Source organism: Acomys russatus, chromosome 16 (assembly GCF_903995435.1).
Source record: "Acomys russatus chromosome 16, mAcoRus1.1, whole genome shotgun sequence".
NCBI classification, from domain to species: Eukaryota; Metazoa; Chordata; class Mammalia; order Rodentia; family Muridae; genus Acomys; species Acomys russatus.
In genome coordinates, this window is record NC_067152.1 from 13,950,065 (window position 1) to 13,963,479 (window position 13,415).

The window sequence follows — 13,415 nt, forward strand, 5'->3', positions numbered from 1 at the left end:
TTTATTTGTGTATTTTATGTATATGAGTGTTTTTCATGCACACCAGAAGAAGGAAGCAGATACCATTACAGATGGTTGTGAGCTACCATGTGGTTGCTGGAATTGAACTCAGGACGTCCGGAAGAGCAAGCAGTCTCTTAACCTCTGAGCCATCTCTCCAGCCCACATGGCACCTGACAAAATATACTTAAATAGATATAGAAACTGATGTATAGGTAAATTAAGCAGCTTACCCTGTTCTCACAGTTTAGCAAATAAGGGGAGTAGTTGGATCTTGAATTTTATATGGCTCCTAAGCTCATTTTATTTACTCTTAACTCTGGACTGATAGTCTTATTTGTATTAAGGTTTGGCTATAGAGTGATCTAAATAGTCTCATTGGACCTGGGCTTACAAAGGATATTTAAGAAGCTATTGGATTTATACAACTCAGGTATGGTTACCTAGTCACATAGTTAGTTGTTGGTGCAACTAGGCTAGAACCCCGGATTGTTTTTGGACCCAGTCTTCCACCCTTCCCAAGTCCCACTGTTACTCCTGAAAAGACCTTATTTATGTAATAGATGTTTTTCTTTTGGTCTTTACATCTGTTTGTGAAAACTGGCTAGAACATTTAAAAGCTGGCTTTTGTTATAGCTCTTTTAATTTTAGGTCTTGGAAGGCTGATGCAGTAGGATTAAGAAATCAAGGCCAATGCTGGCCGGTAGTGGCGCACACCTTTAGTCTCAGCACTTGGGAGGCAGAGGCAGGTGGATCTTTGTAAGTTCAAGGCCAGCCTGGTCTACAAAGTGAGTCTAGGACAACCAAAGGTACACAGAGAAACCCTGTCTCAAAAAACAAAAAAATAAAAAAATTTACAAGATCCTTTTTTTTTTTTTTTAAGCTAACTTATTGCTTTTAATTTACTCATCATCTTCGTAGTTTTCTGTTGAAACGAATAATAGGCTGGGTAATTTGTAAAGGTTTTACTTGAATCACAATTATAAAGAATAAGGAATTTAGGATCAGGCAGTTACATTTGGCATGCTTCCTTCTTGTTAGTGGAAAATCTGCATATAGTTCCAAAGTAGCTCAGGCCGTCATACAGTGAGAGCACCCTAGCTCAGGTTCTCCTGCTTCTTATAAAGCCAGGTCCCAGGTGATTAGGATCCTACTTTCTGACCTAATTCAATCTTAATTCTCTGCCAAAGGTCCCACCTGCAAATACCACAGAATATTTCCAGCCATTTAATAACTTATGATGGAGTTTAAATTTTGACATGAGTTTTGGTGGGAAATATTCTAGTCATAGCATTCTGCCTGTAGGTCCCCTAAATTCCCAGTTTTCTTCATAGAGGCCTTTGAGGCCTTAGGCAGAGAGTGCTACATTGCTGCGACCAGGGTAGGAATAAACCAAGCTCCTTCTCCCAGAATCCTAGGCAGTTTGACTGTGGTCACATATTAGCCAGTCCAGCTCCCCTGCCCAGAGCATCTGTGATGCTTACTGTGTAGGCTAAGTCATGTACACCCTGTCAGACAAGAGTCTTTCTAAGTAAGCTTGCTTCCTGGAGGCAAGTACAACTTCCTCCTTTGAAAATCTTTTATGATGCCTTCGTCTGGTGGCCCTGAGACTCTCTCAGGACAACCTCCTGCCTCGTGTTGCTAATAAACAATGATGAGACAGCACAAGGTAAACATAACTATTCCATAAGGGAAGAATATGTCGAAAGGAAGGAATAACCAACCCAAAACAAGTCTAAGCCCAGCAGGGCAAACATTAGGCCTTTTACTATTTGTAGGGTGTATGTGCTGTGACTTGATTTCAGGACCTCACATTTTGTTAGGCAAGTTTTCTAGCGCTGAGCTAATTCCTAGCACATCATTTAGAATCTTAAAGTTCTAAAAAAATAAAATCCTCTCTGTATGGATATGTCAAGGATAGAAGCCAGGCACTGACTCAAAATTCTGGGAAATTCTTGCCCAATTTCTTGCTATGCTTTCAGGTTGTGTACAGGTGCCTGTGCTGTTACCCTAGTTTCTCAAGAACAGCAGGCTGGCTCCTGTAGCAAATGCCTGTCCTTTTAGATACTTCATGGAGGCTGGTGGTCTAGAGTCCAGCAGGTCTGGGCCCCTGCAGGTCAGCCTGGCCGCTGCCGCTTGCTTCCAGATGGGATCAAATGGACCTCAAGATCAGAGGGCCCTTCTCCCTCCCTCCCTCCCTCCCTCCCTCCCTCCCAAGTAGCATGCTTTAGGGGTGAGGCTTGTGGCTTGGGCACAAAACCAGGTTCCCCACCTCTGGGAGTTGGGGGTGGGGGGTAGGAAATGAGTTTCCACACTGGGTGTTACAATCAGCTCTTTTCTGAATGGGACTGCAGGTCAATAGGAAGAGGGAATTTGGGAACCCCACAAGATCTAAGTGCTACTGGTCTACTGTGCCTGGTAGGGCTGGGGTAGATGAACCCGCTGGCAGACAGGGGGAGATGCAGGCTCAGCAGGTGTTTTCCCTAGCAGGCAGTACTGGTCTTGTGTGATGGAGCAGGTGGTTCCAAGCAGTGGCGAGTGACTAGAAATCCTGAAAGCCTGGCACGTCTCAAGAACCCTTCTTTTTCCCTGAATGAGAGTCTTGTGGCGTGGGAAATCAAGCCACCTTTACTTGTGATAATCAGTGCCTTATATGCCTTGGAGGAGGTGGGGCCTGGGAAGTGTTCTGTGAGGGTGAATGTGCCTGATTCGCTAGAGCTAAGAGTGCCAGAATACTTCCATCTTCATACAGTGGTACAGTGCTTCAGTAGCGCAGGACACAGTAACACAGGAAAGAAAAAAAAAAACAGTACTTAATTATCCTATGTATGAGGGGAAGTCACCTGGGTATAATTTAACGGCCATTTGCTGGAGGTGTGAATCTCAGCACAGGGTGGGTGGGGTACTTCCTGGAATTCCTTGTGCTTGTTATCAGAAAAGGGTGGGGCCTGTATTTTCTTTTATGACTATGTGACTCTCCTTAAAAGATTTGGGGTTACTAGATCAAGTGGAGTGAGGACCCTGCTGAGAAATGGGAGTCTGTTTATAGACCGAGTGTGAAATGGCTATTCGGAGAAGCCAGAGTCCCACCTTAATCAGCAGAGTCCCACAGAGGCTGCCATACTTGCATAGGTTCTTCATTCTATGAGACTTTGTAGACCGGTCATGGGTGTGCATGCCACCACAGCTTGCTTTTTGTTGAACTCTTCAGAGTACAGCAAGCCACATGTGAGTCTATTTGAGCCATTACAGGAAGCATCAACAAGACAATCACTAGTCTTTGAAACTATTCTATCTTCCTAAGCGCATTGTCTTGATTACCAGCTAGCTATGGATCTGTAGTGAAGAATAGATCTGCCTTTATTGCAGTCTCTACTGATTACCTACTTTACTCTTCAGGAGGACAGAATTTGATTTTCACAGTCTTTACAGTTTGCTTTCATTTTGTTTTGTTATTTTCAAGATGGGGTTTGTTTGTGTAGGTCTGGCTGTCCTGGAACTCACTCTGTAGACCAGGCTGGCCTTGAACTCAGAGATCTGCCTGTCTCTGCCGCCTAGGTGCTGGGATTAAAGGCGTGTTCCAAATTCCATCTTAACTATAAATTCCAGTTTTAGGTTATACCTTTGTTCCTGAGTTCTGCTCTTTGCAGTTAAAAGTTCACACATAGATCCTTCTGTGTGTTCACTCAGATTCCCTAGGTCATCACTCTTAAAATGTTGTTTTCCATAAAGCAGTAGGCATAGTCACGTTTCAGTGAAGTTCATCACCACTGTAAAACAAGAATGGCTTTTTTATTGACTTTCCAATAACACCTTGCTGATTTTTCATTTGCCAGTTGGTCACCCAGCCCTTTACTAGCGTTCCAGTCACAACCAAGATCATATGAAATGCTGTTTATGGCACTCCAAGCTTTTCCTAGCCTGTACCTTCAAAGTGTTTCAGCCTTTGCCCATTTCCTAGCTATGAGCCACTTCCATATTTTTATTTTCCAGTATTATTATGGCTGTTGGCTATTCACAGCATAGAAAGCATTCCCTGCCAGGCTCCTCCATATATCCTTCCTGGGTACTCCCTCTTCAGCTCCCCTGGATGCCACCCCCTGTGATCCCTGAAAGGGGTGCTCAGATCAGGCTGTGCTGTGTTCTCTTCGATTTGTTCCTGCAACAAATCTCTTTTACAAATGTGCTGCCTGGTGTGACTCTCTGATCAGAAGAAGCCAAGAAGCCCAGAGACAATGCAAAGGAGCAGCAGAGCTGAGGCTCCTCAGCTCCTCAGCTCATTTGGGGGTACCCTCTCCGGGGAGTTGCAACATCTCCTGAGGAGGCTTCCTCTCAGAGCTGTGTGGTTCCTGGGCTTCCAGGATGTCCTGGCCAGGATGTCCTTCCATTGGAACACTGACCCACTTCAGAGCTGAGATACCTTCCCACGTTTCAGAATTTTGGGTTTCCTAAACACTTTCCCCACTCCATTCTCAGTGTCTTTTTTGTTGTGGTGGTGGTTGTGGTTGTTGTTGTTGCTGTTGCTGCTGCTATAATGGGATTGTCTGAAATTGGATGACATACAGAAAAGTTTATTTAGGCCAGTTTTGGAGCTCCAAGAACATGACCACATCTGCTCAGCTTTGAGTGAGGGCCTCGTGGGGTGCATGTGGGGACTGAGTGAAGCCAAAATACCAAGAGTAGCCCTGTTTTGCATCAGCTTAATTCTCGAACGGTCTGATACAGCCTGGGAATTAGACATTAATCATTCATGGAATCAAGCCTCTAATGACCTAGTTATTTCTTAAAATTCTCAACACATCAGTAACTGTTAGATTAGAATCAGATTTCAACACGAATTCTTATAGGGACATTCAAAACTTAGCACTCCTGTTGCCTTAGAATAAACACTAGCATGTTCTTTTACATGCTCCTGTAAATAAAGACATCTTTACCATTTACATTTCTAAGTATTTGCTTTCCAGTCCCATCTCTAGCCTTTATCTTTCCCATGACTTTGAGATCACATAGACTAAGTATGTCTAATCACCTCCCCAGCAGAATTGTTACTTGCATTTGATTATTGTTAGCTCTGTGTGTTCTTCACGTCCTCATCCTTTTCTTAAAATTATGTAACCAAGTTAAATTGATTCCACCTTGTAAGTAGTGCCTAAGTTTAGGCTTAGTGCTGCTGCCACTTTTTGCTGGTCCTACTAGAGGCCTGTTGTTTCATGGCATCCTCTGATCAGAGTTCCTTGTAGCTTCCAATGTGTCCCACACACCATGAATTGAGAGTGAAGATTTTCAGTTTGTTTGTTTTGTCTTTTTCTTTTAATGAGTAACTGTCAATAATGCTTTTCTATTTAAAAACTATTAGATTTCAACTATAAGATGAAATATAAATTCTTTTATCTAGACCATGTGTTCCTTTGTGTTCTGTTTCTTGTTAGTTTTTTTGTTTATGTGAAAATATTTTTGTTTTTGAGACATGGTCTTTATTTGTAGCCATAGCTGTCCTGGAACTCACTTTTTAGACCAGACTGGTCTCAAATTTAGAAGTCAGCCTGCCTCTGCCTCCTGAGTACTGGGATTACAGGCATGTGTCACCACTGCCTGGTTTATTACTCTTTTACCTCTGAGGCCGGAAGAGGGCATCAGATCCCCTGGGACTGCAGTTAACTAACACTAGTAAGCTACATGTCTTACAGATCAGCGAGCGGTCTTAACCTTTGAGCCATGTGTCCAGCCCTGTCCTTCTACATTCTTACGAAGTCAAGAGAAACAGCTTCTAGACTCTCTAATGTGCTCATATTTTTCTCGTTCCCTTTCTATATGTCCCACCTTTCTCATCGTATGTATAGTCAATGGCTATTCCTTTATTTTAGCTTACATTTTATTTTTTCTTGGAAGCCCTTTAAAAAAAAAAACTACCTGTTTTTTTGCTTTCAAAGTAAACTGTTAGACTGGATGTTAACCATGTAGTTGCTTATTTTGGCCACCTACTTTTCTAGGTTGAAGCCAAAACTGTGTTCTTCCTCCTTCTTATCTCCCTAGCAGTTAACACAGTATCATAAAGGAACATTTAGCGTTTTTCAAATAAATGCTGATTACTAATTGTAAAACTACTTTATTGCCCATTTTCAGGATTTTTGAAATCTTAAGATATATGGTATAAAATTCCTTATATTTAACACTGGCAAACATAAGATAAACTTGGTTATATGTTTGTTTATTTTTGGTTTTTGTTTTGTTTGTTTGTTTGGTTTGGTTTTGGTTTCTGGTTTTTCGAGACAGGGTTTCTCTGTGTAGTCTTGGCTGTCCTAGATTCACTTTGTAGACCAGGCTGGCCTCGAACTCACAGCGATTCGCCTGCCTCTGCCTCCCCAGTGCTGGGATTAAAGGCGTGCGCCACCACGCCTGGCCAAACATGGTTATATATTTAAATTAACTGGTTCATTCAAATGTTTACTAAGAGTGCTTACCCAGCATGTGAAGGACTAGGTTCAATCCCCAGGACCCCTTACAGAAAAGTACTTACTAATAATGTGAGGTGGGAACTGCTTCCCTGTGTGGATTCCAAGTGTTGCTTAAATGCCGTGCAAGAGATTTTGTTTAGTTGGATTTTTTTTTGTTTTTGTTTTGCATCTTTTTTCTGTAGCTCTAAATATTCTAATAACATCTAGGTACTGTATCCTAGATACTGAGGGTGTAAGACTGAACAAAGACCTTTATTTTCATTGTTAAACTTCCCTGAGATTTATCTCTTTAACAAATATTATTGAATATAATGGCATATTTCTAGTTCCAGAAAAACAGAATGAGAAAAACTACTGTGCTTTATAGTTAAAGGTCAATAATTAGCTAAAATATGACAGAACACTTGCAGAATTCTAAGTCATTTTGGACAGTCTTTCCTCAAAGAGGCGCAGTGTAGCTCCTCGTCCTTTAATAAAGGCTACGCTTGGGAAAACCTGGCCACCATCACCTATACTGGGTGCATTTAGTGTCATCTGTGATAAGACCTGCTAATGTGTAAAGAGCATACCTATCCACTTCTGTAGTATTAAAGTCGGAGAAGCCCTTAGATGAAGAACATTGACAAAATTACCCAAATAAGGACAACAATCAAAAATCAGAGAGGCCTAATTTGATGTTCTGGATTAAACTCTAGAATAGAAAAAGTGAACCTCCGGGGGAAACTGATGATCTATACAAAGAATCCAAGTTAGTAACTTAGCATATCATATTGCTGCAGGAGTTGGGATATGTGTATCACAGTAGTGAAAGAAGTGAATGGAGAAATGGCTGTAAGACACATAGAAACCTTGTGTACCTTTTCTGAAGTTGATAAAATGAGTCAGTGAGTAAAAGCTGGAGTGGGGGGTATGGAGCATTTCCAAACCCTTGGGCCAGGCCCAGCCCAGTTCCATAGCAGCAAACAGTAAGATAAGAGAGACACTGTTTCAAACAAAGTAGAAGCCAAGAACTGGCACCAAAGGTTGTCCTCTGACTTCTGTAAACTATGGCTTAAATACAAGTATACTTACAGAGGAACATGCAGTCAAACACACACACAGATAGCCACACCCCACACCCCCACACATATACTTTAAAATAAATAACAAGGGACCCCATCTAAGAAAAACAAACAAACAAAAACCCAAAAAACAAACAAACAAAAAAAGCCATAGCATTACACCATTTCTAGGGCAAATTGACATTGATCAGGTAAATTACTCAAAACGCTAGTACTTTCCTCTTTATGTTGTTGGGGCCTTTAACCAGGTATATACCCAATTAATCACACAGAGAGACTAGGATATATTTAATTAGCCTAGGGCACAATACTGATCAGTAGTAATTCCATCATAAATCTCTAAGCTAATAGAGTTTCCTCCCATTCAGATTTCCCACATTATATTTGCTCTTTACTCATATCCTAGGTGCTTTTTTTTTTCAATTTAAGATTTATTTATTAGGTATATAGTGCTCTGTTCGCATACACATCTGCATGCCAGAAGAGGGTATCATATCACATTATAGGTGATTGTAAGCCTCCCTGTGGTTGCTGGGAGTTGAACTTAGGATCTCCAGAAGAGCAGTCAGTGTGCTTAACATCTGAGCCATCTCTCCAGCCCCCTAGGTGCTTTTTACTCATTTCTCCTACTTCTTTCCAGTCCTTCCCATGTGCATCCCTCTTCTCCTCCCTTCACTGGACCAGGATGTCCCACCGTATTCTCTGTTGCTCAGCATTGGCTAGTTGGCTTTTATTGGCAGTACAGAGAACAAATGGTAACATGTTTACACAAACTTGAGACAGGAAATACTTAGAATAAACATCACAATACTGGATTGAAACTAGATAGTAGGGTAGAGAAATCATTTGAATGAACAAGGGTAAACTGTACACAGTCCACAAGAACATTATGCCAACATGTGGCCATGGTTGGCCAAATATATATATATTATATATTATATATATATATATGCGCAGGTATTCAACTATTAATTAATATTATTAAAAAATAAAATGTGCAGATACATATGATATGTTTTCTCTGTATTTCTTTTGCAGGTAGTAGCCACAGCTATGTCGGTGCCAGTAGCAGGATGTCAAGAAGAGCACATTTGTGCTCTGCCGCTACCAGTAGTTTATTAGACATTGATCCTTTAATCTTAATACATTTATTGGATCTTAAGGACCGCAGCAGCATGGAACATCTATGGGGTCTACAGCCTCGTCCAGCTGCTTCACTTTTGCAGCCCACAGGTAAAGTAGTCATCTGACTTTTCCTCTTCTGTTTTCTGGAAGAACTGTTGAATTTCTACTCGTGTATCTCATCTTAGTATTGGAACACAGTATAACTATTTCTCTAGTAAAATGATTTTTCATTCATTTCATGTGAGTGTCAAAATTTTAAATGCCTTTTAAAAGGTTTTAGGGCTAGGGTGTGTAGCTTAGTAGTATAGTAATCACCCAGCACACACACATCAGAGAACAAACTAAGAAAGTTCTAAGTAATTGTCTTTTATGTTATGTCTAGTAGTTTTATCTAAATGGAAAAATGTAGTTGGCCTCTTTGTGAGTGAATTCAGTTTTTTAGGCATGCCTTTCAAGGGGAAATGTGTCTTAATTTGAACATTAAAAAAGTTTACTTAACTATTTATTAAATGAAAAATGCACACCATTCCATGCATGGTGACACAACCCTGTTATCTCAGCATTGAAGATTGCTCTGAGTTTGAAGTTATCCTAGGCTACATAGTGAGTTCAAGTCCAGCTTGGGCTGTATGGTGTGACCTGTTTGCAAAAGTGAAACAAAGGCTGGGTGTGGAGGCACAACATTTTAATCTTAGCAGTTAAGAGGTAGAGACAGGTCAATCTCTGTGAGTTCATATCCAGCCTAGTCTACATAATATGAGTTCCAGACCAACTAGAAATAGGTAGCATGAGACCCTGTCTCTCTCAAACACACAAAGAAACATCAAAACCTGAGAAACTGTATATTAATTTTCCACAGTATTTAATGTGAGAGTTATGTAGCATTATTGTAAAACAGGTTTATATAGTCCAGTCTAGGCTCTTTGAATCTGAGATAGAGCTGTTTTATACATAAAACAGTGATTTACCATTAAAAGCTACAGTTTAAAGACCAGTTTTAGGCCTGTTGGTATAGCTCAGTAATGTGCTTGCCTAATGTGTGCAAGGCCCTTGGTTTCATCCTCAGCCCCAAACTCCTGGGGTTAGAGAAGCAGTGTTTTTGATGGAATGCTTTCTACAACATCCTTTGTTGTCAGAGGTGGCTTTGACACACAGGGTTAAACCAAGGTGGGTAGACTTGGCGAAGGAAGCCAAAGGTTCAGTGCTCTTGACTTCTTGAGGCCAGTGTTGTTTGTTATTGGCAAAAACAAAAAACCTCTAAACTTTCTTAATACTTTGAGGCCAGTACTTTCTAACTAGCAATTCTGGGCCAGAAGCTATCCTTCTGGCAAGAAACTCTGAACTTTAACTCTTTAAGAGCCAGAGCTGGTGTCTCTGGTGAATGTCTCCACTGATACTGATCTCATAGAGAAACTCTAAAACTCTCTTTAACTTTTTAACAGCCAGACCCGATAGCTTATGGCTATTGTCTTTGGAAATTGCACAGAGAAACTCAAAGGTAAAAGGAAAGGGGAAGGAGTCGGAGCTGCTGGTTCTGACATAGGCTGCCAATAGAGAATGAAAAGAAGGGGGAAAACACGGTGACACGCACGTGTGCGCACACACACATTTGGTGGAGAAAGCAAACTCTAAAGAGCAAGCTCCAGTGAACAGCCTCCAATAGGCTCTAACAACTTCACACATACACAGATAAACAGACATTAGCCAACTCTAAAGAGCAAACTCCAGTGAGCAGGCTCCAAGAGGTTTCACCTATCACCCTACATATGTATACACACATGCACACATATTGGGTAGATTGAGCAAATTCGAGCAGCTCAAACCAGCCAACCAACAACCAGTCTTTACATTTATACATATATACATACACATCTGGTGGATGGAGTGAATCCCACAGTCTCCAACAACCTTTATTATTTTTTTGGTTCCTTTTATACTTTCTAAGGCAAAATTTTCTTTCAGAAGAAAAGTTAACCTCATAGCCATAAAAGAAACAGAGTCATAATACAGAGGGAAATACAGCAGGATTATAAGTTCAAAGCAATAGTTTTTTTTCTGTCATAGGTTAGCAAAGTTTTTACCAAGAAACAGGTCATCTGTCTTATGTCTTATTTTTAAGGCCTTGTATAGCTTAAATTAGTTATCATGGTGCATAACAAGACCTATGATCCCATCTCTGGACCTAACATAGAGAATGCCTTCCTAGATCGTAAATTTATGTCAAGCCTGTTCCTCCTCCTAGTGCAGTTTATGAGCTTGTGACATATGAAGGTTCACAGAGCTCCCTTATGCGGCCTTTGCTATTCTGCAGGGGTCGGAGGAGGTGGGCTTAAAGTTACTTGAATCAAATCAGGAATTCTATAAAATCATTATCAGGAATTATAAAATCAATTCATCTAAACAGCATTATTTCACGAAATTTAATCTTCGTACTGATCTGCAAGAATTTTGCCTAACAGAGTGGCCTGTCACCCAGGAAATAATGACACCAAACTAAAGGCAGGGAGGATTTCCTCACTTGCAGCCATATATATATATAGAATATTTGAGGAATACAACAACGGCAAGCATGGAAAGGCTTATCGGCAGCAAAAAGCAATCCAGAGACAAAGTCCCTGGGGTCCATGCCTCTCCAGGACATACCCATCATCAGCTGTGCAAAAATGGCAGGTGCTGTCAAAGAAGCTGACTTGCTTACCACTGCCTTTTCTGCATGGCCTGTGCCACTTTGTATATAGTAGAACAGACTGGCCTTTCTAAATAGTAGTTTTGTATTCACACAGGGATGAAAATAAGAATTATGATGATATCTCAAAGAAGCAGAGCTCATTTTCTGAACAAAATCATAGAACCTCTGCGTAAAAAACAAAACCTGAGCCACTATAGCAGGTTGGAGATTACAGCATGAATCATTAGTTCCTCTCATTTTGTTTTGTTTTGTTTTTCAAGACAGGGTTTCCCTGTGTAGCCTTGGCTGTCCTGGACTCTGTAGACCAGGCTGTCCTTGAACTCATAGAGATCTGTCTCCCCTTTGCCTCCTTTACAAGTGCACCCCACTTCGCCCGGCATTAATTCCTCTTTTTCTTAAAGCATACTTCCTAAAAGTCTTGCCCCTCAATTTGAAAGATTATTTCCCACTAGGTTCTGGGACAGTTGCTTTTCGTTTATGCTTCAAGTACATTTTGTGTAAGGTTCTCTTAAACAAGTGGTTTCCAGCCTTTGTAATGCTGCCACCTCTAATACAGTTCCTCATGCTATGGTGACCCTCAGAGAAAGAGAACTTTACAATAGATTGAATAAATAGGTAAAATCATGTTTTAAAAATCTAATGTCAACCAGGCATGGTGGCTCAATGCCTTTAATCCCAGCACTTGGGAGGCAGAGGCAAATGGATCTCTGTGAGTTGGAGGACAGGCCTGGTCTACAAGTGAGTCCAGGACAGCCAGTGCTGTTTCACAGAGAAATCCTGCCTCGAAAAACAAACAAACAAAGTTTAATGTCATTGGAAAAGATACAGACTGTATTAATAGTAACATCCCTGTTCTGGAATGTTTAGCTTTCTATGTAAAGTGAATACTGAGGCAACTGAATTTTAAATCCAGATGACTAAAATGAGGGGACCAGCAAGACGTACATGGGCAGGTAATACAAAGGAACAGCAAGGTCTTGGGTCTAGACTTTGGGAGTAGGATAGAAGGAATATTGGTACTTTCTGGACGGGGGTGTTGCTGCTTAATTAAAACTAAAGGAATAGAAATAAGTATTTTAACACTATTTTTCAAAGAAGAGAGCCAGCGACATGAGCAAACCTGTGTAATAAAAATGAGCCAAATGAAGAGCCTTTTAGGAAAGAGAAAAGTCTAAGAAAACAATATGGGGAGCTCAGCCCATCATCTGTTTCTGCACCAGCAATTCAGGATGGAGCTCTCAGCTACTTCTCTAGGACCGTTTCTATCTGTGTGCCTCCGTGCTTCCCGCCATGATGATAACGGACCAAACCTCTCAAGCTGTCAGCCAGCTCTCAGTGAAATGCTTTCTTTTCATGGTGTCTGTGCACAGCAATAGAACAGTGATGAAGACACATGGTACTCAGACCAGTTTGGATATTGGAGCACTCACATTTTTTAGATTAGTGATACTCAACCATCTAATATATTTCAAGTTCTGAAAATAGTAAAGTCAGATAATTTCTGGATATATTTAGATGAGACTCACTGAACTGTGACTCCAGGAATTGGGGGTATGTGTAGTAGAAGTAGAAGGTAAAGCTACCATTAGATAACAGAGTCTGGTAATGTAGAGGCTTGTGTGCAATGCCAGTACCTTCCTAAATGCTTTAAAATGCCATATGGCTATTGTAAGCAGAAAGTAATACCTGATTTGGTCTTTAGAAAACATTCTGGCATCTTGGGAACAATAAATGATTAGGAACTGAAAGGTCACAAGTTGGCTGTTCAAGGAGGACATTGTGCCAGATTGTCTTTTGGGTAAGAAATTTATCAGATGCACTGTTAATGTCGTCGAAAGACAGCAGCATGATGAGCACTCTGAGGGGAGGTTAGGCCCAAGAGGTGTGTGTGTGGGGGTCCCTGCTTACAGGTTTCATCAGGAGTATACAGCCAGGCTGTCTCTGGTTCCTGGGCAGCAAGAAGAGAGGTGGGAGAGGGAATTCCGGGCGAGGGCGAGGGATGTGGAGGGAGGACATTAGTTGAAGTGCACCCGTTATACAGGTGGGGGATCTGTGTCACTGGGAATTCTCTGATATCACCCAGGA

At 41.1% G+C, this 13,415-nt stretch overlaps 1 protein-coding gene across 1 annotated transcript in view; it reads left to right on the top strand.

The window, feature by feature from the left end:
- The window catches only part of Trim37 (tripartite motif containing 37), a 130,838-nt gene that overhangs the window by 58,642 nt on the left and 58,781 nt on the right, over window positions 1-13,415 (top strand). Inside the window, exon 18 of the mRNA XM_051158226.1 lies at window positions 8,555-8,749. Within this exon, the coding sequence (XP_051014183.1) occupies window positions 8,555-8,749 (195 nt within the window). The remainder of the gene's footprint in view (window positions 1-8,554; window positions 8,750-13,415) is intronic.